Below are 24585 nucleotides of genomic sequence, written 5' to 3'. Positions count from 1 at the left end.
GACTTGGAGGCGTTATTATTGCCTTTGAACTATCTGTCGAGCCGCTATCGCTAATGTTAGCGCTATTGATGGCGCGCCCCCGTGGAGATAACAGGAAGGGAGGGTGCGCTCCTTTTACTGTGCCCTTGTTTGTTGATATATATTTTGTTATCTTTTGGGAAGCATCTTGTCTGGCATTTTTCCCCCGCCGCTCGGAATTCATCGAGCCCGCCCGGGAAGCGCCGCGTGAGATGTGTACGCCGATTACTCGCCACGGCGGATAATCGCCACGGTGACCCTCCCGTCTAATGGATTGCTTTTAAATGACGTGTGTGTCTGTGTTTGTTCGTTCTTGAGCACCGACGGATGGAAACAAGTCATTCCTACTTTGGTCACTGACAGACAAAATGTATTTTTTAGATTTATATTATATAGCTATATTTATTTATTTCAAATTTATTTAGGTCTAAAATGTCTTTTGCTGTGTCTGTATTCTCACCCTATTGCTACTGTGACAGTGAAATTTTCCGAATACAGGATGAATAAAGTTATCTCATCTAATCTAATGTACAAATAATTTGGTTTTTGGAGTGCCTGATTGGCCCTTCAGTGCATGCTGCCATTTATCGTCGCTTGTGCTGCTAACGATTGTGTTAAAATTTAACTCATTAATTGTATATGAGCTTCTTTTGCCGATGTTTATTGGTCATAACACACTAGAGTTCATCTATATTAAATTAAACACAGTTTAAGGTTAGCATTGCTACATTTTTTGGAGTACGTGCGTGTGTGAATTATGTCACAAGTGACCCAAAAAAATTGTAACGTCAATCTTTCTCATTCTTTGTCCTATTTTTTTTTTCTTCGTGTGACATAACGGCAGATGGCGGGAACAACAGGATGTCACTAACCGTCACTTCCTGCTCAGAGGTTTACCTAAGATCACATTGCTGATTTTTTTCCTGTGTATTAGTGAAGTAGGGTTTATCTTTTTTTTTTTGTTGAGGGGGGCAGCGGGCTGTCAGACACTTTTAATCCTAGAGGACATTACATGGAGCATAACAAAAAGCTCCGCCCCTCCCTTCAGATTTCCCAAGGTCAATTAAGTAACATCCATCCAGGACTATTAATTTAAAAGACTGAACATTCCACGTGTGATTGACTAATGGAATGAGGATTGACTGGCGGCAACAAACGGGGACAAAACGGCAAAAGCTGCATCTTGTGATACCGTTACATTTGTTATGTAACATTTGACTATGTTCTCATTCTGTATAGTCTTTAGCAAACAAAAGCAATGAACAACATGATTAATAATTCCTATCCAGCACCAAATGGTATACGTGCGCAAAACTTGAATTGTTATAGACGAGCTCATTCATTTTAGATAAATGAAAGATACTTTAATATTTCCTATCCGTCATCTTACATGAATCATTCCCCTCCCTCTCTCCGTCTGTTTGTTTTCCACCAGTGCGCTACCTGCTCAAGAACAACGTCAGCCCAGACCTGTGCAACGAAGATGGCCTCACCGCACTTCATCAGGTGGGACACAATTGGATTGGATTTTTAATTGTTATAGCGAGCCTCATTTGTGTCGTCCTATGTGCTCCTTCATGCAAAAAGTGAATGCAACTTTTACCATTTTTGCAAAATATATCCCCCCCCCAAAAACCATTAATTTCATAGTAAATTGCAATTTTATTCCAGACAAATTGTCACCATAAAACCAGATTAAACCTGAGTTTTTTTTATTTTTTAAATACACTGAGTTCTTATAAATAATGAAACTATTTCATGACGCATTGTTGAAGTCCTGTAATGAGTCAGTAAGCAAACAGCCACAGGGTTATTTTTGACACCGGTGTTTAAAACGTTAAATTAATTCCTTTCTGAAGCAGTATTTTAGTCACGTAGGTGATGTCTATAGCTATAATGGACAACCAGTTGCTGCTGAAATCTAGTGTGCTACTACAGACATGACAAAGAGCCAACGTTAGCTTTGGCTAACTCCTTACCTACAGGCAACGAGTCTGCAATTAATTAATCGGTCCTTGCACAAAAAATTAAAAAAACGGAATCGGTGCGAATACATTCCTAAAATATACCTACCAAATTTGACTCCTGTCCGCCCCAAAAAAATTCAATGTACACAACCCCAACAACAACATGAGTTGACGTGACAGGCTTAAATGGGTTACCTATAAACGATACTTTGAACGCTATTATATTTGTAACATAACATTGTTTTATGCTCCGTTGCCAATTGCTAAACTTGATGAAATTAAATAACGATTAACCAGTGATTAACTCAGTGCTCTCTTGATACACACCTGGAAAAAATGTGGGTATTTGTCTGTGTTGCATACAGTTCCCAAAAATAAACGATTGTAAGAAGGGTAATAAAATTTGATCGGGAATAAAAACAGTTCTTTGAAGACGAGAGGACAAAAAAACGTCATTAGCTTCAAATGTCAAAGTTGGTTTTTCAGGTGTTACATTTGATCCTTTGATGAAATAGTCAATAAAAATGCATGGCAGAATATTGCAGTACTAAATTATCATCTATCAGAAGGACATACTTTTATATGCCTATAATGAAACAGAATAAAATGAAGTCTGATTTTGACGGGCGTTGTGGAGAGCGTAACAGATGTTATTTCATATTGAGGAAATGATTTGCACACTGAGTGGGTCGCGTTGGAAACGGAAATTGAAAAGCAAACAGCCCCTTTTTTCACTTGTTAATGGCGCCACTACCGCTTCTAATATACGTAGCTAATATACATTTCCCTAATGTGTCGCCTCGTTTAATCGCAAATCAACCTAGCTCTGTTTAGAGTCCTCGGCGACTAATCGTCTTTTAGTGTGATAATTACAGCCGACTTAAAGATGATAGAAGGTTGCCATTCGGGCTGCAGAAGTTGAATTTTTTTTTTTCGTCCAAAACTTGTGGAATAAAACCCATTTTGGAGTCGAGTCGTCTGAGTAGATGGCATGCGGCGCACTCTCAACGCAGTACTTACAATGCGACGAGCCACTCGAGGAGAGCAGAGGCAGCCTTTTCGTGCCTATTCAAAGGAGGCAGCAGAAAAGATGGCTGGGTGGAGAGTAGAGGGTGCTTGAAGACAAATGCACGTAACAGTATGCGGCGGCACGTTTTGTGCCGCAGAATACCAACAAGGCCATCTTCGCCCAGAAGAAACTGAAGAACAGAAGAAGAATCACACACGATCAATTCCACACTACAGAGCACACCATGCAAAATTTGACAAAACATTAGGGGGAAAAAAGAACCCCATATAAGCCTCAACTGACCATATAGGCCGCAGGCATCCATGCCTTAACAAAGTACTCTTAAATTTCCCATATAGTTCTAGATCAAGTGTCAAAGTGGCGGCCCGGGGGCCAAATCTGGCCCGCCGCATCATTTTGTGTGGCCCGGGAAAGTAAATCATGAGTGCCGACTTTCTGTTTTAGGATCAAATTAAAATGAAGAGTATAAATTAAATTTTTATTACATTAAATTTCCTGATTTTCCCCCTTTTAAATCAGTAATTGTAATTTTTTAATCCATTTTTTCAGATTTTAGTTCAAAAATCATTTTGTAAAATCTAAAAATATATTTAAAAAAAGCTAAAATAAACATTGTTTTAGATCTATAAAAAACTGAATATTCAGGGCTTTTAATCCAATTCTTTTAATCCATTTATAAAAAAAAATCTAAATATTATATCTAAAATGGTCCGGCCCACATGAAATCGAGTTGACGTTAACGCGGCATGCGAACCAACCCGAGTCTGACAACCCTATTCTAGATGATCTGGATTCAGGGCTTTTCGGCACTAGCATAGCAGGTTTATCGTACCACAATGTGGGTACCTTACCACCCATGGCTAGCCTTTAAGTTTTGTAATTGCACTAAGCATACAACGAAGCCTTCATCTTTTAAGATAAAAAAAAACGATCATTCAGCACCAGCATGGCATCCTGTCGTATAGTTTTTTGAAAAGTCTGTCTGTATCCATCATATCAACTAATATGGCTCTAATTATTCCCAAAATACCCAAACCTTTTATGAAGTTTTACAAGTCAGCACTAGCATAGAAAAGTTTAGATATATGTTCTTTTAAATGATGTTTAAGCAGGGGTAGACATTGAACACACTTCCTGACGCGATGGTTTAAGGACTGAATTATTTTTTTATTTAACCTTAACAATAAATAAAAAATAAGCAAATAAATAAAGCACTTGGTTATTAAAGCCGCATAGTTGCGATTGAACTTATGGTGCAAAAATGATGGTTTCCAGACAAAACTGACAATCCCATTCAATATATAAACACGTTGTACAGACCTACTGAATATTGTACCCTTGAGCGTATGCTGTTGAAGCCTATTTAAATGAAATAACAGTGATGGATGGAAAGCGTAATGTCATTTTTCTTTAATTTCATTACTGTTTTCCCCCCAACTCCGCACAGGCCCTGCAGCTATAAATATATATACATTTTTTTTGCAATCACACATGTTCTCCCTCTCTTCTCTTGACGAATACTCCCACGCTCGCTGAGAGGCGGCGAGACAAACTGCACAGAACTCTAACTGTCACCTCCAGCGTCATTTTGGCGAGACGTACGAAAAAAAATCATCACGATGACCTTACGGCGTTTAATAAATGTAGGGTTTGCGTTGGTGTGGGTGTGAACGGGGGGGCCTCATTTTCAGTTTGGGTCGATTCGCCTCAGACTAAAGTTGTTCTCTTGAGCTGTGATTGAACTAACTCACACGCACATATATGTAGCCGTGGGTGATGGCCTCTCCAACAGAGCATGTACGTACGTGTGTACCTGGATAGTAAAAGCATTGAACTGGTTGTGTTGTCATCCATCCCATTAAGGGCAGGTGAAAACAAAGATGGGATCCAAACTCACGCACACACAAAGTATAGTGGCCCTGATCTTGGTGAAATGAGACGCCACATTCCCCCCTGCTAGCTGCTCTTTCACGTTAGCTAACTTACTTTATTTACGCACATAAAAGCCGCTTTTGTCGGATAAAAAAAATGATGACTGAATCGAAGGTACGGCTTATATGCGCATAAAAAGTTGACATGCAAAAAACTGCAAGTTGACAATGCCATAACACCATAACGTCATGACGCCATGGCGCCATAACACCATAACGTCATGACACCATGATGCCATGACGCAAGACAATACGGCCGATGCGGGCATTTATTTCAAAATAGAGAAAAGATAAACATATAAAATGCTAAACAAAATTTATTTTGACGTCTATGAATGAAATTAGAGAAAAAAACTCACTTGCCACTGCTAGCTAGCTCGGGGTGCGGCCATCTTACCAAGTTAAATGTGCTCCGACTGTCCAGTCGCGAGGAGCCTTGATTTTGAAATAAAACAAAATTCCACTTTGATTTGTTTTAATTTTATTTCTTGTTCGAAAGTGATAACTATTGCAGTAGTATGAACCATCGAAAGAATTGAAATATTTTGACATTAGAAGCAATATGGCTGCCACAACACCTTAAACTTCTGTGAAGAAAACTGCAATTTCTGTCATTTGAAAGCATCGGGTTCTCATCAAGATAAGACTCCTTTTTTCAAATTGAAGAATTTGATATGTTGCATTTACAGAGACGGGCATATTAACTTCCTAATAACTAACAATGTGCTTTTGAATCATAAAGAATCTCAGAAATACCAGGTGTGATGATTTTTCTTAAGATTTTCCCTTCAAAGTAACACATTTGAATGAATATGGAGGGAAAAATTGTGAATCAGGGGGCGGCTTATACGCGAGAAATTGTCAAAATCAACAATTTTAAGGGTGCGGCTTTATGTGAGTAAATAGGGTATTCATCCAGGTGTATGTATAGAATTAACAGGATGTGTTGCGGTAGGTAGGAAAAGAATATTTCTGTTAAAAAAACACTTAACAGCAGTTTTTTTTTTTTAACACCCAATCAGATGAGAGAAACTAAACGTAAAGAGCAGCACGGAAAAATGGATGATTTGGGGAAGCGAGTGTGCTAATTTGCCTGCTGGAGTGTCATTAACTACCATTTACTTCAATGATTTTGCCGCTTAAATATGGATGAGGAGCGCAAAAAGGATTCAAGAAAGGCGCTTTAATGGCCATCACTGATTTTTATTTAACCAAGTGCAGCATTGCGACGACATTTTTGCTTTGGTCATGATTTTCTTGAGCTTATGTTAATTTTCCTCCCTAAACCGCAAAGCCTGGTTTTAGAAAAGTCCATTGGGGGAAATAATAGATCGAAATGTGTAATGGACTGGACTTTTAAAAGGATGACGATTATGTGTTATTAACAATACTTGCAGTAAACCTCGAGTCTTTAAATCCCGTTTTAACACCAAAAATGCGGTACACGGTCGATTGGTCGCCGGTCTTTTGGTCTCCGGTCTGTTTTACCTTGTTTGGTCGCCTGTTGTCGCGGTCGGGACGACCAAAAGACCGGCGACCAAAAGACCGGCGACCAATCAACCGCACATGAAAAATGCCAAGCAATTCCAGTTTAAAACATTGTCGCTAATATTTTAGCCTGTCTTTGTTATATGTATCAATATTCCCTATGACAGAACACACTAATTACTGCAATTTGATGCCTAATGAGGGGCAGCAAAATCTCATCCCCCGAGTTCGCGACCTCGCTTTCAGAAACTGCTCGTCGGTATCTTTGAATTTCAACGAATGCCCTTCCCAAAAGTTCAAGTCCGACTCGGTGCAATCTCCAGACAGATCCCAAATGGCGAGCACACCATTTGTCATTCACGCCAGCACAGTTCATTCTCGCTATTGCCGTAAAACCAGGATCCGGGCTCGCACGTGCGCTTGACACGCTCCACAAATCAAGACTGGCGGTCCCCTCGGCTCAAAATGTTCCACTCTTCGCTCACTTTGGCTATTTTCTGCTTAAAAACCCCCTCTGGCTTCCATTCCTTAATTGCGGTCTCACTCACCGGACCAGCGCGAGCTCACCCCAAGAATCCCGGCCAGACATTTTTCCGTGCTTCAGCGAGGCCATTTGTCACACTAACGTCGCAGATGAGTTTATTTAAAGTACGGCGCGGGTGGTCTGGCCTCGTCGACGGCGGCCGACGACTTAAGACTCGCGACCTCGGTGGAGACAAAACGTGCGGCAAGAGATGAGCTTAGCGAGCGGCTAGCAGGTGGGCGAAGTTCTGTATGTGGGGTTATCGAGGAGGCTAAGAAGATTAGCTTGGCTGTAAATTAGTGTGTAGGTTGGTTGGCATTCACGACATCTGCCGCTGCCGCGGGCTGTTTGGAGCTGAAGATGTGAGATAATCTTTTTGAAAACATAGCATCAGGTTGGGGTTTGTTTTCGGGGAGGCACGTCTCAGTCTTTTATTTTGACGGATAAAGGAAGTGGCTGACACACTTATAACAGCCTCCGCACTGCTAATTTTGTAACCTTTGTGTGCATCATTTTGGGAATATTTTGAAGGGAAGACAAAAGCAAACAACCCTCGATAGGTTGCATCTGAAAGTCAGGGTGGAGGCGGGGCCAATAGAGCCAACCCGGGAGAAGAAAGGTATCAACATTTAAAACTAAATTAGAATTAAATTCAGAGTAAGGTTAGATTAAACTTATTTTTGAGGGTGTCGGCATCGTAATCCAAGTTCATTTCAATTTGTTTGTTCGGTTACGAGCGAGTTGCCGTGCAAAAAGTCCGATCACCCCACCCCGCCCCCCCTCTCTCTCCCCTCCGCGAAATCCATCTAATTTTAATAATATTAAAGAAATTTTAGTATTATTAAACCACTAGTTATTTGTTACTTTGTTAATAGATGGCGAATTAGAACAAATAATGTTTTTCCAATCCAATATCCTGTTTCAGGTGTTTTTTCAGAAGGTTGGAACAATTTTGAAAAATTTCCATAAAGTCCAATAAATGTTAAATACAGTGGTACCTCGTCATACGACCGTTCATCATACGGAATGCTCGTCTTACGGGGGAAATTTCGATCGAATAATTCGCCCGTGATGCGGTCAAAATTTCGTTATGCGACCAAGCCAGGTGGCCATGGCATTTTTTTTTGCATATCTTTCGTGTACGTATAACAATATTTACGAGCACCGGATGAGCTATTCAGACCAGGAAACGCACAACGCCCATGCGCGGGGAAAAGAGGGCTTTCTGGGTAATGAAGTATACTCGTGCTCGCAACAGCATCCCCGGGGATGCGAACACAGATGCTACAAGCTAAAAGGAGCCGCTAGCCAGCGCCCCTGAAGCTCCCATGAGCAGCGGGGCGATCGCTGATAAAAGACTCTGCTCGTTGGCTGCTCATAAGAACATCGGGGGCACTGGCTCGCAACAGCATCCCCGGTAGCAACTCTATCATAGTCGCCGTTCGAGGGGATGCGAACACAGATGCTACAAGCTAAAATGAGCCGCTAGCCAGCGCCCCCGAAGCTACCATGAGCAGCGGGGCGATCGCTGATAAAAGACTCTGCTCGTTGGCAAGTGGTCGTGCGTTCTCCGATTGTGAGGACATTTGTGTGCATCATTTTCGGAATATTTTGAAGGGAATAGTACGACAGCAAACAGCCCATGGATAGCGAACGTGAGGGTGGAGTGTTTGTTCTGTTTACGAGTGCGTCGTGTTGAAAACAAACCGAAGCCCCCCGCCCCTTTTGTGCGTCTCTCTCTCCCCTCGGCGAAATCCGCCCAATTTTAGTTAGATTAAACACTTTATTTCTATTAAACCACTCGTTATTTATTACTTTGTCAATATATGGCGAATTATAAGAAATAAAACATTTTTTTCAATCCAATATCCTGTTTTTGGTGTTTTTTTCAGAGAGTTGGAACGAATTAATTTGTTTCCCATTCATTTCAATGGGAAACTTTACCTCGAGTTACGAGAAACTTGTCATACGAGCTCAGTCCCGGAACGGATTAAGATCGTATGTCGAGGTACCACTGTAAGTATAAATGAAAATACAGTGCCAATAGGTTGTTAAAACAAAATGCTTTTAGAAGGGCACTTCCATTTTTGAGAGCATTTGTTTTTTTTTCCCCTCACCACAATGACCACAACATTCATTTATCAAAAACTAGGTTTGTGTCACTCTCGTCTCCAGTTTATTGTTATTTTGTTTGGCGGACCTCTCTTTCATGTCTTATCGCTCCTTCCTGCAATCTGTGCTTTGGTTGCTGAAGTAATTTCATTTCCTCTTGTGTCTTGTCTAATTTCTTCTGCCTCTAAACATGCACACATCCATTTTTTATCTCTAGCGCCTTCTTGGCGAATGCTACAAAACTGTAGAGGCTACAAAAAACTTTTTTTTTTTGCCTTGTTATAAATGACAGTACAACAAATCCTAGCTGCTGTTTTGTGGTATGTTTATAGTTTGGACAAGGAATGGTAGCATTTATAAATATATATGGCAACCTGTTTTGAGAATGACGGATTTCATTTTTTGCTCATCAGTTTATCCTTGGATGACAATGTCATCTTGGAACAATTAATAATATTAATAATAATATTTAGATTTTTTTTAAATAAATGGATTAAAAGCCCTGAATAGTCAGTTTTTTATAGATCTAAAACAATGTTTATTTTAGCTTTTTTATAGATTTTTAGATTTTACAAAATGATTTTTGAACTAAAAACACAAAAAAATGATTTAAAAATTACAATTATTGATTTTAAAAAGGGGAAAATCAGAAAATGTAATGTACATCATCTATAATCATTTTAATTTGATCCTAAAACAGAAAGTTGGCACTCATGATTTACTTTCCCGGGCCACACAAAATGATGCGGCGGCCCAGATTTGGCCCCCAGGCCGCCACTTTGACACGTGTGATCTAGTGCAAGAGTGTCAGACTCGGGTTGGTTCGCGGGCCGCGTTAACGTCAACTCGATTTCATGTGGGCCGGACCATTTTAGATAGATTTTTTTATTTTAATTTGATTATAAGAACTAGATAAAAAGCCCTGAATATTCAGTTTTTTATAGATCTAAAACAATGTTTATTTTAGCTTTTTTAATATATATTTTTAGATTTTACAAAATGATTTGGCCCCCGGGGCCGCCACTTTGACACATGTCTTGGAATATAGGCTTACGGGTAACGTGTTATTTGTATGCCACCGTTATGTGTGTTTGTGAGAGCAAGCTAAGGACACGTGACGAAGGACAAGCGTCATACGACATGAATTGTAGACGGATGTACGTAATAGAATGCTCGCTCACCTCTGAAGCTTGGCCTTGGGCTCGGTTCAGGCTGGGTGAAACAAACAACTGCAAGTGTCACCTGAAAAAGAAGAACAGCACAAACAGACAGCCGTGAGCTAAAAACGCTTCATTTCCCCAAAAGTAAATTTTCTGAAATTTGTGAATTTGATTGGAAACTGGTACTCCGGTATTAAAAGTGCATCTGTTAGTGTCAGTAAAACCCTACTTTTCATGACATTTCTTCTTTTAATGCAGTCTCTGTAATGGCGTTATTAGCGTGACTCACGGGAGCTTGACGCGCAGCTGTTGCGCAGTAAATATTTGACTCAAACGACAAAAAGGCTCAACGCCACAAAAGATGGTTTATGGAGCGAGGCGGCGTTTGGTGGTGTGCTCGCTGCCTAGTATCAATTAGCTCTGTTGGAGACGAGCGCTTAACACTGACAAAACAAATTCCAGGCTTGTAATCACAGTCCCATTAACAAGACAAATTGTTTTTTCAGCACTGATGGCTTTTACAGCTTTGTCTTTGCTCACTGACGGCTGTCCTTACATGACTGATGGATACACAGCGTTGGAAAACTTAAGTACTAATGACATAAATACAGGAGGAAAAATCTGGGGAGCATCATTAAGCGTGACTAACTGTCACTAAATCAATATTTTTTTCTAATCTCTTATTTATGCAAGGATCATTCTTACTGAAAAAAAAATCTTTCTTTTAGCATGTTCAAACTAAAACTTTGGGAATGTTTCCGCCCGATCTTTTCCATCTGTAACTCTTTTCCTGAGAACGGGTATTTACAATAATCTAGGCCAGATCTAGCAGAGACTCTAAAGAAACATTAAGTCAACAGAAAGTAATCTTGAGATGAACCAGATGGCCCCGTTCTTGTAAAAATCCCATCATTTTTAAACACGACGCCTCTTCCTTTACCAGTGCTGCATCGATAACTACGAGGAGATGGTGAAAATTCTACTGGACCGAGGGGCTGGCGTCAACGCTCAGGACAATGAACTGTGGACGCCGCTGCACGCCGCCGCCACCTGCGGCCACGCGGGCCTCGTCAAGATACTTATTGCGCAGTAAGACCACAAACACCCTCCGCTAGTTTGAGTAAAAGTTCTTAAGGCTTAATTTTCACTGGCAGCGGCGCCGATCTGCTGGCGGTCAACTCTGACGGAAACATGCCCTATGACCTTTGCGAAGACGACCCAACGCTGGACATCATTGAGACGGCCATGGCTAACAGAGGTGCAGTTTCAAACTTGAAACCCATTATTTGCAATGAAAATACTTTAACTGATTTTTTTTTTTTTTTTAACACACGGCAAAAATACGGTTTGATCGATATCGTCCAATCGGCATTCAGGACAAACTTGATTTGTCCTTGGTCGGTACCCTTGTGTGACTGAGAAACAGGGCTTGCCACTAATAAGTTCACTCTTGGAAAATAAAATAATAACTATGCCTGGTTGACAAAGAAAATAGGGGCTGTATATACATGCACATTTGTTTTCATATTTATTGGGTACTTCATTATCGCTACAACAAGTTAATTTAGCTGCCGTGGGGAAGAGAAACTGCAAACTCGTAGTTTGTATGATTAATGGTGATTGGGCAATCAATGGGTTCTTGTACTTCTCAAAGTCATGACCAGCCGTGACCAAGAGTAGAATTGAATTAATTGAAAAACAAATAGATATAAATAAAAGGTCCGTGTCAAGTAGCCAATAGACCAAGGATGTTAAACTAATCTTTGTCGCCTTATCCCTACGTTTCCTTTTTGAGGATAACGTTAGCTAACTTTGGTAACCGCGATGAATCGCCCAATCAACAGCTAATCAATTCTCAAAATTGAATTGAATGCTTTTATTGTCACTATACACGTATAAAACTTGATCATTTCTTACAGTGCTTTGCGTTGGCTTCATTTTTGACTGTATTTATTTTAGAGCAAAGTAAGCTAGCCTTGACGTTTTTCTGAGTTGAAGTTTGTGAGTGAAAGGAAAACTACAGCGGAATGACTTCCCCGTAGGCATTGAAGAAGACAAAAGAACTTCTGAGGCAGACTTTCTCTCAGATAGCGCTACAGTAGGTGAAAAGAATGACAATAAGCATCAAACGGGTGACCGCCGCGACGCTAATTGCTCTCGCCGGGTTGCCAAAATGGACAAAACCCACGGAAATGACGCGGTGGGTGACCTCTTTCTTAATCAAAAAGACGTTGCGCTAGATCTGAGGACATCAGTTCACTCAACTGATAAGACGAGGAAACAAAAAATGAATCATCAAATCATTTTAGCATCCACAAATATGAGATTAAATGAGCTGATGAGCATTAGGCAGTAACTAAACTCCTATTAAACAACCAAAAGACTGCTAATATCATTATTTGACGTTTGCATTGAAGGATTGCTGTTATGAGTGTCAAACTTTCATGAATGATTGTTTACATGCTCTACTTTTCAAAAGTTAAGGTAAAACAAGTGCTCTCTTGCTCTTCATTTCCCATTTGCCCGAATATTTTATCATCTAAATTCCCAAGATGGCGTTGCTTACATATTCATTGTACATCTACAGTTGTCAACCTCATCCTGACAGCGAGCTTTCTCTGCAAAGAATAACAATATCAAAAAATAGTGTGATATTATAGCTGATCCCTGAGAAGGAAAGAACCCGTCGAAAAGGACCGCTTTGCGATCATCTCAAGCGCGAATGCCAAAACTGCTAAACGTGCTGGGCTTGTAGATGAAATCCAATGAAGGAAAAATGACTGTGACGCCCATGAACGTGCATTTGATTGCCAGGCATCACCCAAGAGATGATAAACGAGACCCGGGCCTCTACAGAGAGGAGGATGCTGGGAGATATCCAGGAACTGGTGAGGCTCGGCAACGACGTCAACCATCAAGACTCGCAGGGAGCCACGCTGGTACGCTTAAAAGCCGCTTTTAGACTTGAAATATCGCAACTTTATCGACAATCTAACAGGATCGTCATAACTGTGAACTGCTAAAGATTGCGCTCAAGAATTTTTTTTAAAAAGTTCATTTACTGTGGTACTTACACCTACATTTTGACTAAACAACACTGCGCTATCAATAGCAATGTTTAGCTCACAAAAACGATAAAAAGAAGAAAACAGTAATCCGCCAAACTATCTGAATATGGTCAATAAAATGAGTTAAGCTAAAAAAAATAGGGCTATAATTAATCAAGGTAATATTGTTTTAAAACAATAAAGATAACATGACATGTTTGTCGTCCCCTATTAATCGGAAAGATGTATTTTTACGGATTATGGATTTTTTTCCATCTTTATACAGAACAATGTAACAAAATGTTAAAAGGCCGGTGAAGTGCAAACGCTTAAATTGTTGAAAGTTATATAACGCTAATCCTTATTTATTTTTGCGTCATGGAAGGACTTTGTTGTGCGGTCTGCTTAATCTCCGCAGAGACAAAACATGTCTGAGGGGGTTTTAGAATCAGCCAAACAGATAAATAGGAATCCTAAATAGCACGACTTTGAAACTTTCAAACGACTTTTGGAATGAAACGGGTGGCCTATATGTCTTTGCAGTTGCACATCGCCGCGGCTAGCGGCTACATGCAGGCCGCCGAGCTGCTTCTGGAGGGCGGCGCCCGCATGGACTTGAGGGACTCGGATGGGTGGCAGCCGCTCCACGCGGCGGCCTGCTGGGGTCAGGTAAGATATTGCCAGAAACGCTGGCAGGCTGGCTAAGACAGTTCATTTGCATTAACGCTACCGCTATTTTAGATGCACGTGGCCGAGCTTTTGGTGTCTCACGGAGCCAGCCTCAATGCCAAGACCTTCCTAGACGAGACCCCCATCGGTATGCTACGGGTTGACCCCAACGTGCGCCGCTAGCGTAGCTTTCCCGTGGCGCTAACGTACGTATTCGTCCGTTTAAGATTTGTGCGAGGATGAGGAATTCCGAGCCATTCTGCTGGACCTGAAGCACAAGCATGACATCATCATGAAGTCGCAGCTCAAACACAAGACTTCGCTGTGTCGACGGACATCCAGCGCGGGCAGTCGTGGGTGAGTGCTGCCCCCTGCTGGCCCCTCCTACTACTACTGCTGGTACTACAACAAAAAGAAGTTCGAAAATCGAGGGATGGCAGTGAATGATCATATTTCAACGTTATTGATGGCGAGAAATGTCCAATCCATTGGATGTGGAAGAGTAGTCGCTTAGTCATTTGTTTATTATGTAAAACTAAGGTAAATCATAAAATAATAGATCAAATATAATAAACATCAGGAGGTCATTTTTAGAATCCCTAGTAAATAACTTCAAGTATAATTGGGGCTATTATTTCCACGACAACGCCCTCGTAACGCAACAAATTTAAATTAACTTGGATTAATATATACAGACACACTCAAACATACGTTTAATGTAACTTTACACAAAACTGAATTCTAATTTTGTTTTACATTTTTATACCTTTTCCTATCTTAGCTGTTTGCCACACCTCCACCCTTACGTTCGCCATCGATGGGCTGTTTGCTGTTGTATTGCCTTCAAAATATTCCGAAAATGATGCACACAAATGTCCTCACAATAGGATAACGCACGACCACTTGCCAACGAGAAGTAGTCTTGAATGAGCGATTGCAGGAGCTTCTTTCCTGAGAAAGAATAACAGGGAATGCAACAGCTCAGCCTACCCATGTATTGATTGTGGGTAATGAAGTTTTATTCTGAGAAAGGGTGCCATTGGCTATCAGTGTTGTGTGCACTAGTATACTTCATTACCCAGAAAGCCCTCTTTTTGCCTGCGCATGCGCGTTGTGCGTTTTCTGGTCCATGTGTAGGCGAAAGAAACCATTCAGTGCTCGTAGATATCTGTTATACACGAAAGAGATGCGGCAAGACAGTGCCATGGCCACCTGGCTTGGTCGCATCTCGAAATTTTGATCGTATCTAGGGCGAATGATCCGATCAAAATTTTCATCGTATCTCGAGCATGTCGTAGGTAGAGCTGATCGTAGGTCGAGGTACCACTGTATATGTTTACGTTTTTCTCCGCTATGCCGCATATAAAAAGTACCCGACAAATCCCCTTAAGCCATTTTCACGGAGACTTCTTGACCTACAGGAAGGTGGTGAGGCGAGCCAGTTTGTCCGACAGACACAACCTGTGCCGCAAAGAGTACGAGACGGAGGCCATCGTGTGGAGGGGCGGCAGGGAGGAGGACAAGGAGGACAAAGAGGACAAGGAGAAGGAGCCCGAGCAGGAAAGCATCCAGGTGCTTCATGTGAGTCATCTCCTCAAAAGCTGTCATTAGCCATTTTTCTGATTGGAAACAGAGCCAGATGTCCAAGGAGGACGCTACACACGGGAGGTGCTTATCACCGTCTATTATTAGTGGCGGGGATGACGTTAATGAGCTGCGTGTTCGATTTCCCGATCTAATTTCCTGCAGGTCACCTCAATCAGTGCTTTGGTCAACGCGCGCTCCAAATAATAGCTATGTTGCAGGGAATCACGTATCTTTTGGACGGTACTCGGACGTTTCGTCGAAAGACGTTTGGTCCCTGGACGTTTGGTCGACCGGATGTTTGGTCGAACGGACGTTTGGTCGCCGGGTTGTTACTGTTGAAACCAGGTCTCAAAATTATAATCATGAGAGAGAGAGTGAGTTTAATATCTAAATATCTAATATCAAAATATCAACAGTAAACTCTGTCATAATTTGACAGCGAGCGAACCCGGCGACCAAACGTCCGGTCGACCAAACGTCCAGTCGACCAAACGTCCAGTCGACCAAACGTCCAGTCGACCAAACGTCCAGTCGACCAAACGTCCAGTCGACCAAACGTCCAGTCGACCAAACGTCCAGTCGACCAAACGTCCGGTCGACCAAACGTCCGGTCGACCAAACGTCCGGTCACGCTTTTGGACACGTCTAAACTCTGGTGCTGTATTTTCAAATTGTAACACTCTCACTTGTCATTTGAAGGTGAAGCCTGCGGAAGTGTCCGAACCCCCCCAGCAGACCAAGCTGCCCGCCATCCTCAAAGACGCCGGCATCAAACCCAACGGCCTCATCTCTACTTCTACGTGCGCACCAACGCCACCCGCCAACGGCAATAGCGGCGCCTCACCCGTCCAGGACGAGCCCTCCCCCCGCGAGCGAGCGCAAACTCTGTCGGAGCTGAAAAAGCAGCGGGCGGCAGCCAAGCTTTTAAAACACCCCCTTTTCAACGGTCACCTGGTCAACGGTTCCACGGACTCCTTCGCCGACAGCAAGTCGCTCTCGGACGACCCGCGCATGCCGTTGGTGTCGTCCAACGGGAGCGCCGTATTCTTCACGCCGGCCAGCGGCGAGGCGCCGCTCCTCAGATTTAGGCAGCCCGTCGACGAAGAGGAACCCAAGTCGCGGACCTGCTGCTGCGTCTCGTAGCGTGGTTGCCGGGCGGGGCCACCGCTGGCGTTTTACGCCGAAGAGCTGGATGGAAGATGAGAAAGTCATTCAAAATGGCGGACTTATTACATGAAGCCCAACAAACTCAACATCCGGATTACATTTAAGAACCATTGGTACTGATGGCGGAAGACAATTCAAGATCGGAATCTCCAAAGTCAACCTGACGCAACAAAATGGCCGACATCATGTTCACATTTCAAATGAATTTTGACCCAAACTGTGAGATAAACTCACATAATGAAAAAAATCTCTGCCATGCACTCTACTTATGGTTCAAATTTGCTAACACGTGGACAAAATATTCCAGCCCAATTGTGATGGGCATCAAGAAGAGACCAAAACAAAAGCAATTGAAGTAAAAAGTCGGGAGGTCGACATCTTCAGCGATGCTACTGAATGTTAGAATACTACAATGGGACTTCCAAAGTGGAACCCAATCCGTCCTGTGATTGGAGGCGAGATGTCAATGTGATACTTTAGATAATTGATACAATTTTCGGTCAGGGGAAATGTTGCCTTTACTCTGTTATGTTGCTCTTAATTGAATTGCAAATCGCACCAATTGACAAATACAAGTGACGATTTTGGGGGGAATATCAAAACATTTAATCCCATGACGACCTGCCGCTCACACAAATTGACATTTTAGCTCACAAAAAAACAACAAGAAAATGCAATGTCTACATGGGCATCAATTCTAACGATTTTAAATTCGGTTTTGCTGCATTTTTTTTACAGATAATACATATAAGCAAAATGTATTAAAGGAAAAGCAATATAAACTGAAATCTTATGACCCCAAATTTTTAATCTATAATAAAATTTAACTCATTACATGCCTGTCCCAATAATTAACATCTTTTTCATTTAAACTGGCATTACTGGCAAGTTTCTTATTCCCCACCCTCCCAGTCAAAATAGATTGGACATCATTAGCAGTGAGTTTAATTAGTGCCCTATAAAGGGTTAAATTTGCTGTATTTCAAGACGGATCAAAAGAAATTGAACTCTTTACACGAACGCATCAGTAAAGGGAAAGAATGGCATAAAAGTGTTATCATTACATTACATTAACGTTCCCTTTGTATAATGTCCGATATTCGTATTCGTTGAGTCAAAACTGTCGACTAAACTTTTTTCTTTTTTTAATTTATGACACGAGTTATGTGTCCCCACATTATTTATTGTTTGCGTGAGGAGTGAGTGTGATCCAGATGAGAGCCAGCAAATGACTTTTTAAGTAAAATGTAGCATTATTTGACATTTACCACCATTATTACCGTTACTGTACAGTGTTTGTTATTGGTCAAAATACCATACATGTTGCCTCATCTCCACGTGAGTGCCAAAGAGTCTTCCTTTACAAAAAAAATATCTAATTTCAGTGTTATCTGTTCATTTAAAACCACATTTGCCCTGCTCTCCCTTGCACAGTGTCAATTTGTACAAAATGTGTAAATACGAATGCGTCGGCTGTTCCCATGAATTACATTTGTCTTTATTGTGTTTGGTGTCCTAATGGAAAATAACATGAATTTTGCGCGTGTCATCTGCCTGCAAAGTACACTCAGGTGTCAGTGTTTAATGTGCTCTTCCACAGTTTATTTTCTTGCTCCTGAAATGGCAGGAATTCATTTGATTTTGTCACGTCAACAAAAGCATCTGCCTGCTACGGTGAAATAAATTGACGTGCTATTTTCTTTCGCAAAATATACAGTAGTTACGCGATTATCAACAGGTGTCCGCAAAGGGACAAAAGGATATACATAGATAGAAATACAACAAAAACTATTGACAATTTTGTAATTGCTAGACTGCATTCACCTATTTTGAATAAATTGTATATTTTGAGAATTGAACGTCATCTGTTAAAAGGTGTCTTGCTTTTTTGTGTGTGTGCATGTTTTGTAAAGATTTGCGCGCAAACAACTCTGGTTGAAAAGTATTTTAAAGCCTGTGTTTAGTATGTGTACCCATTTAATTAATTGATATTTTAAAATTAATCATAACAGATCAAGCATGCATAGGTTTCTCAATCTATTTTAATTTTCAATATATTGTTTAGCAACCCACATAGTGAATATTATCTTCTTTATCCTTTTTTAAGCAAAAAGGGGAATTGTAATTTTATTAATGTTTATTTTACATTTAAAAAAGGGTCAAATCTGGAAACATTTGTTTTTATCATTTGTTGAACATGCAGTTGATAGGCAAAATAATGTGCTTTTAAGTTTGACACCCTTTTTTTTTAAAAATATTTGTGCAATAATGTGTGTGGCCCGCACTCACTCACCCAAAATGAACTGAGTTTGAGACCTCTGCTCTAAATTGTCTATTCAAGAGAACCCAAGAACTTCTCAAATAAGGGGGGGTCAGTTAGTCAGCATGTTTGCCAAGTAAATGTTGAAGAATTCCCCCTTGGAACACGCGCCAGAAAGAGTGAAAGTAATGGATGTATGGGGACAAAAGCAAGGCAAACACAGCACGCGGACAGCATCCTACACATGGCCTGACCTTGACGCCCCCACGCAAGGCCAGCTGGCTGCGGTCCCGGTCCTTCACCGAAAGCCCACGTGGATCGGCGCCAGAACAAGGGCAGAGCCAAGTAAGACCGGGAAGTGTTCGGTGCCAGGAGCACTTGGGATTCCTGACCAGTGAATGGACGACTTGATGAGAAGAAGGTTCCCACAAGCCCAGATGATGTGTGAATGGGGACGCTGAATTTGAAATGAAGCTAAGGCTGAGTTTGCAACAAATTGGCCCTCAAACTCATGAAAGTTTATCAATCTCATTGAATTAAGTTAACATTATCATACCTGTCAACCTCTGCCGATAACTGCCCTTATAAATGATTATTGATTCCCCTTACAAACCACCCAAAAACCTTACAAACACCGTACGAGTCGTACGGTGTTTGTAAGGTTTTTTTGGGCATTATTAACATGAGACCAAATGAGTTAGGAATGAATGCTCGTAATAAGTTACATAGGATAACCTATATGCTTGGGATAAGGTTAAACTCTTAAATTAGCATGACTAACTGTAAATTTGACTTTTTACAGCGTGTTGGAATAATGGAGGACAAATGGAGAATGCAGTGAGTGTAGTTTGTAAAAGTGCATATGTACAGGGTTTGCTATTTTTTATACCATATATTCTGGTAGCTGATGGAAATGTCTATAGAATATTTTAAATCGTTTTTGTTTTACATTACACCCATTCTAGTCAATTATGGCACTCAAACTTAACTTCCAAGAAGGTAAATTCCCTCTCATATACGATTCAAAGTAGTAAAATACACTTAAAAACTGAAAATTGCATATTATAATGTGCTGAAGGATGCACGTACATTGTGTAACTATAAATATTACATTTTATGTAAGAAATACAAGAGCTCCCCCTGGAGGTCGCTTAAAACCACGCAGCTTACATACCTCACATCGGCGAGCTTTGTTCTTCCGCCGTGAGCCTCCTCCGGTCCGGTCTGCGGTTGCGCGGCCTGCCTGTCAACAAGCGCTCTGCTGGGGGAGAGTCAGCCGCCACCAGCCTGGGGGAGGAGGGGGGCCACAGTCAGCATGTTCGGACCGTCACTTATTGTTATCTAGCTTCTACCAACGGACACATTTTGGACTTGGAGCGACTCGCCTTGAGAGCGGAAAGACGGCCATGTTTCTAAGCCGTGCGGTGGCGACGCGTGTGCTACGTTATTCACCGGGCCCGTTGACATTAACGAGGGGCTTTCACCGGGACCGGACCTGCTACGGGGGCTTGACGCTCGCGCACTCTACCGGAAATGGAAGGGAGCAGCACCGCTACGTTTTGCTAACCCCAGACTGGGGACGCTGGAGAGGTCGCGGCGGCCCGGCGGCTCTTTTTTCGAGTCACCGCGAGCTCTCCACCGCGGTTGCCCCCAAGAAAAGCCCCGACATGGACGACAAAAACAACGAAGAGGTATATTATTCACCCCGCCGTGTAATGGCGAACGGCTGAGGGAAACAAATATGGTGAAAAGACAGTATCACTGTACCTTAACGTTACGTTATCTAAAACGTCTGTGGCTGCGCATGCGCTCTGCTTATCGGCAGGCAGGTGTGTCGTGACACTTAATTTTACTGTCGGTAATTACGTCAAACGTAAACACATTTGTATCCCCCCCGTCAATTAATCTTTACAACTATGTTGAAAAAGTAAACACTTTTCACATTGGAAAAAATACATTATTAATGTAACATACAAAAAAAATGGTGTGACACACTTTACTAAAAAGAACTAGTGTCCTCACTAAGTACAACTGGTGACATTTTGGCCCTCCCTCAACCTTGTTTTAACTTATATTAACAGTGTAAACAAGCTACCGTGCAACAAAGGTTGACAAAAAGTAAATGTTGTGCAACTGTTAGCCTCAGGCTGGCGGTGTGTTTGAGACTTTGTGTGTCAAGTCGGACTTGTTTAGAAAGAAGCTGTTATCAGTCACAGAGGTCCCAGTGTTCCCCCTCCCATACAGCCGCCCACTCTCACGACCCACCCTGGGCGCCACCCGGCCCCCTTTACTTTGAGTCCGGCCTCAGTGGCCCCTTTGCGAAACGGACAGCCGGCTGCCTCGCCCACGGCGGTTTTCTCCATTTTGCTTAGACCACCTACCCATCGGAAATGGTTTTTAAACATGAGATTTTAAGCACCACTGAATAGTATTCCGACTAACACTTTCATTTTGTGTTTCTCGACCAGGACGAGCGCTATCTAAAGGAAGCAGCGCCCACTCCCTCGCGTGAAGCCAAAGCCCCCGGGGGTCTGGAACCAGAGGGAGATAAGCCCAACAAGACCCAACAACTCAAAAAGGTCTTCAAGGAGTACGGCGCCGTGGGGGTCACCTTCCATGTGGGGATCTCCCTCATGTCTTTAGGAATGTTCTATCTTCTCATTTCCAGGTAACCCCAAAAACAATTCTGCAACTTCTGACACTTAATCACACACGAATGTAAACATAATTACTATATTGACAGCACCTACGCAAAAAACCCGGCATCCAAGTTATCTCCTGTGTGTTGCTATTTTATTTTATTTTTTATTACAACCTGAAGGCTTTGCAAAGCAATACGCAATTGTTGTTCTTCTTTCTGAAATCTAAATTTCAACTGTCATTTTCAAACCAAGTCATTCAAGTCACAATTTTAATTCTGTACGCATTTATGCACATAATTGACTTTTTATTTTACTTTTTCGGTATCAAAAATAACGCATTTAGTTGATTTCTTCTTTCAACTATTTTTTTTCTTTGAAAAATGGTTCATCTTTTTGTCCACAAATAATTTTGTAAATAATGAAAAATCCAGCAAGTTTAAATTAATTGTTTATTCTTTGCAAAGTTCTTAAATAAAACACATTAAATCAGTCTTTGCTCTAAATAGGCAACTTAAAAAAATCAATTATAAACAATCAAAGACTATTTCATTTTTCTAAAAAATATATATATACAATTCAGATAAGACAAATTCTTAGCATTCTGGAAAAAGAATAGTCTTTAGAAGGTGCTTTTAAAAAGTGGCAAATGTTTACTTTTAGTGCTAACAACAAATAATAACAGGAAGTAAAAAGTTCAACAGGAAGTGGAAGCCATTCAAAACAATCTTCAAGCTGCATGTCAGAAAACTCCAAATAGTTGTTTCTCTGGAAGTGAAAAGGCCACGTCCGGAACATCCTTTCTAACATGGACGTGGTTTAGTTTTAATTGAACAAAAGCGGCTCCAAACAGTAAAGCCTTTCAGCCTTGTGTCGAGTACGAGCGACGCTTGGGCCGCCTGCCAAAGAGATTTGCAGCCGATTAAGTGGAAGAGCCTGCGGTCTTTTCTCACACGGCGGATAGATAATAAGCCTTCTGTGGAAAAGTCGCCGCTAAGCGAGGAACATTATCAAGCTCAACACTTTGCCACCTTGTTCTCAGCTGATTACAACCAGTTAGCTCAGTGCGGCTAGCTTTGCTAACATCGCTTCTTTTTTGCAAATATACTAATGACGAGAAAGTAACGATAGTAACTTTTTTGTCTCCGTAGTGGCATGGACATGGCGGCCGTCCTGGGCAAACTGGGTTTCGGCGAGGCCATCATCCGCTCCAAGATGGCGGCCGGGACCAGCACCTTCGTCTTGGCGTACGCCGTCCACAAACTGTTCGCGCCGGCGCGCATTAGCGTGACGCTGGTGTCCGTGCCGCTCATCGTGCGCTACTTCCGGAGGACGGGGCTCTTCAAGCCGCCTCCTTCGGCGCCGTAATGCGGAGAATTTGGTGGAGGACTGCTGCGAGCTGAGCTTTAAGAAATGAGTGAAGGTGCAAATCGGCTGAGAAATGCTGGTGGATTTACAATCAGGGATGTTTGGGTTAGCGCTTGCTTTATTTTGCTAAAAATGTTCTTTCTTTGTAATGACTCCAAAGTTCTTCCTTTTCATTTTTCTTCCACTTGACTGCTCTTCTTTCTTCCTTGCGCAATTTGAAGTTTTAGCATACTTGAAAATTTGGTTAACCTCGGAAAAAACGGCTTTTAAAAAAATAAACAAACAAACCAAAAAAAATCTGTGAAAATCTTTTTTTGCACAGGAATATTTTTTTGTACGAGTTAAAAAAATCTGCTTTCTATTTTAGTTAATTTACTTCCTACTTTTTTTCTATATAATGCCCTGTAAAAATTATTTGGGTAATAATTCAGGGATCAGTCATCCACTGAAAAATGTCACGGAACTAAATCAAGGCCCAAGATATCCAATGCCAATTTTTTTTAAAATTTGTTCTTAATTTTTTTTTTTCTTTCAAAAAGTCACCAAAATTGTTTTTTCATCTTTTTCAAACGAGTCTTTTTGAATACTTTTGGCCTTGATTTAACTCTACATAACGACTGCCTTTTTTGTTATTCCTGGACCTCCTATTTTAACCACACTGTGGCGCTATTGCCTTGCAGCCGTTCCCAATACAATGCAAGAAATGTCTGAAAATAGCTTAATAAAAATGGTCTTTTCATCTTGGGTGGAATACATAACCTTTAAAAAAAAAGAATTAACTGCCAGTTAACATGACTGTTTCTTTACAGTGTGCATCTTTTCCCAAAAAGTCAATGAAAGCGACATCAACATACAAAGTCAACAATAAAATCCATTAAAAAATAAATCATAGAAATATAATATATTTAATTAACTATAGATTTCTTTTTAAAGAACTGTTGGGTCAAAACTGAGGCACCACTGAGAGGCAGTGTGGTACTATGCAGAAAAATGACGATAACACAATAGTAGTAAATTAAGATTAAAGAAATTAAGAAAAAAGTTCCATTAAGAAATGTTGCTATAACTTGTTATTAGCAGTCATACAAATATAATCTTTAAATTGGACCAAAACATTGACATCGCATAAATCATAATCTGGTCTGAAGCAGGTCAGCAAGCCCAATGTATGTAAACTTATCCCATTTTTTCCAACACAATTAGTCTGCTCGCAGCATAAAATCCATTATTAATAAGTGTTGAGACAGGGGCCAGAATTTTCAAGTGTACAAAGCCACAATAGTAGTGGACTGTTTCCCTGCAAACGTCTCGCCACCTTCAAGATTTGATGGGTCAGCCGAGCCCGTGCGACGACGTCTGCGTGTGTAAATGTTAAATAATTCAGCTCCCCAAAAGTTATCCGGCCAAATAAGTGCAAGGTGGTGTGACGGACGGCGTGTGCGCCAGACATCAAGTGACTTTCCTGGGAATGGAAAGCCGTGGCAGGCAGCTAGCTCTGTGACACAAATGGATACCAACTAAACACCCGCACACACACACACATGCCAGATAGGAAAAGCGTAGGTCTCATTAGCCACGAGGACGACAGGGAGCTGCCATCGCCTCTCCATCCCCTTCCT

At 41.4% G+C, this 24585-nt stretch overlaps 3 protein-coding genes across 3 annotated transcripts in view; 2 read left to right on the top strand and 1 right to left on the bottom strand.

Annotated features, from left to right (window-relative positions):
- Positions 1-18558, top strand: part of ppp1r16b (protein phosphatase 1, regulatory subunit 16B) — a 50729-nt gene extending 32171 nt beyond the window's left edge. Inside the window, exons 3-11 of the mRNA XM_077603136.1 lie at positions 1454-1524; positions 11173-11318; positions 11384-11487; positions 13044-13168; positions 13820-13945; positions 14018-14093; positions 14173-14302; positions 15367-15526; positions 16232-18558. Of these exons, the coding sequence (XP_077459262.1) occupies positions 1454-1524; positions 11173-11318; positions 11384-11487; positions 13044-13168; positions 13820-13945; positions 14018-14093; positions 14173-14302; positions 15367-15526; positions 16232-16675 (1382 nt within the window). The 3' untranslated portion in view covers positions 16676-18558. The remainder of the gene's footprint in view (positions 1-1453; positions 1525-11172; positions 11319-11383; positions 11488-13043; positions 13169-13819; positions 13946-14017; positions 14094-14172; positions 14303-15366; positions 15527-16231) is intronic.
- Positions 1-20800, bottom strand: part of arhgap40 (Rho GTPase activating protein 40) — an 88007-nt gene extending 67207 nt beyond the window's left edge. The window contains exons 1-5 of the mRNA XM_077603133.1: positions 20727-20800; positions 20134-20246; positions 16484-16720; positions 10251-10311; positions 3006-3184 (exon numbers count right to left, since the gene is read on the bottom strand). The gene's annotated coding sequence lies outside the window, so the exon portion shown is untranslated. The remainder of the gene's footprint in view (positions 1-3005; positions 3185-10250; positions 10312-16483; positions 16721-20133; positions 20247-20726) is intronic.
- On the top strand, positions 20144-23705 carry fam210b (family with sequence similarity 210 member B). The gene is made up of 3 exons (XM_077603139.1): positions 20144-20650; positions 21428-21627; positions 22750-23705. The coding sequence occupies exons 1-3, from the start codon at positions 20366-20368 to the stop codon at positions 22964-22966; spliced, it is 702 nt and encodes a 233-aa protein (XP_077459265.1). The 5' UTR covers positions 20144-20365; the 3' UTR covers positions 22967-23705.
- The last annotated feature ends 880 nt before the right edge of the window (positions 23706-24585 follow it).

This window comes from Stigmatopora argus, chromosome 6 (assembly GCF_051989625.1).
Source record: "Stigmatopora argus isolate UIUO_Sarg chromosome 6, RoL_Sarg_1.0, whole genome shotgun sequence".
Taxonomy (NCBI): domain Eukaryota; kingdom Metazoa; phylum Chordata; class Actinopteri; order Syngnathiformes; family Syngnathidae; genus Stigmatopora; species Stigmatopora argus.
The sequence above is the reverse complement of the archived record's forward strand: the minus strand, read 5'-3'. Positions and strand labels throughout refer to the sequence as shown.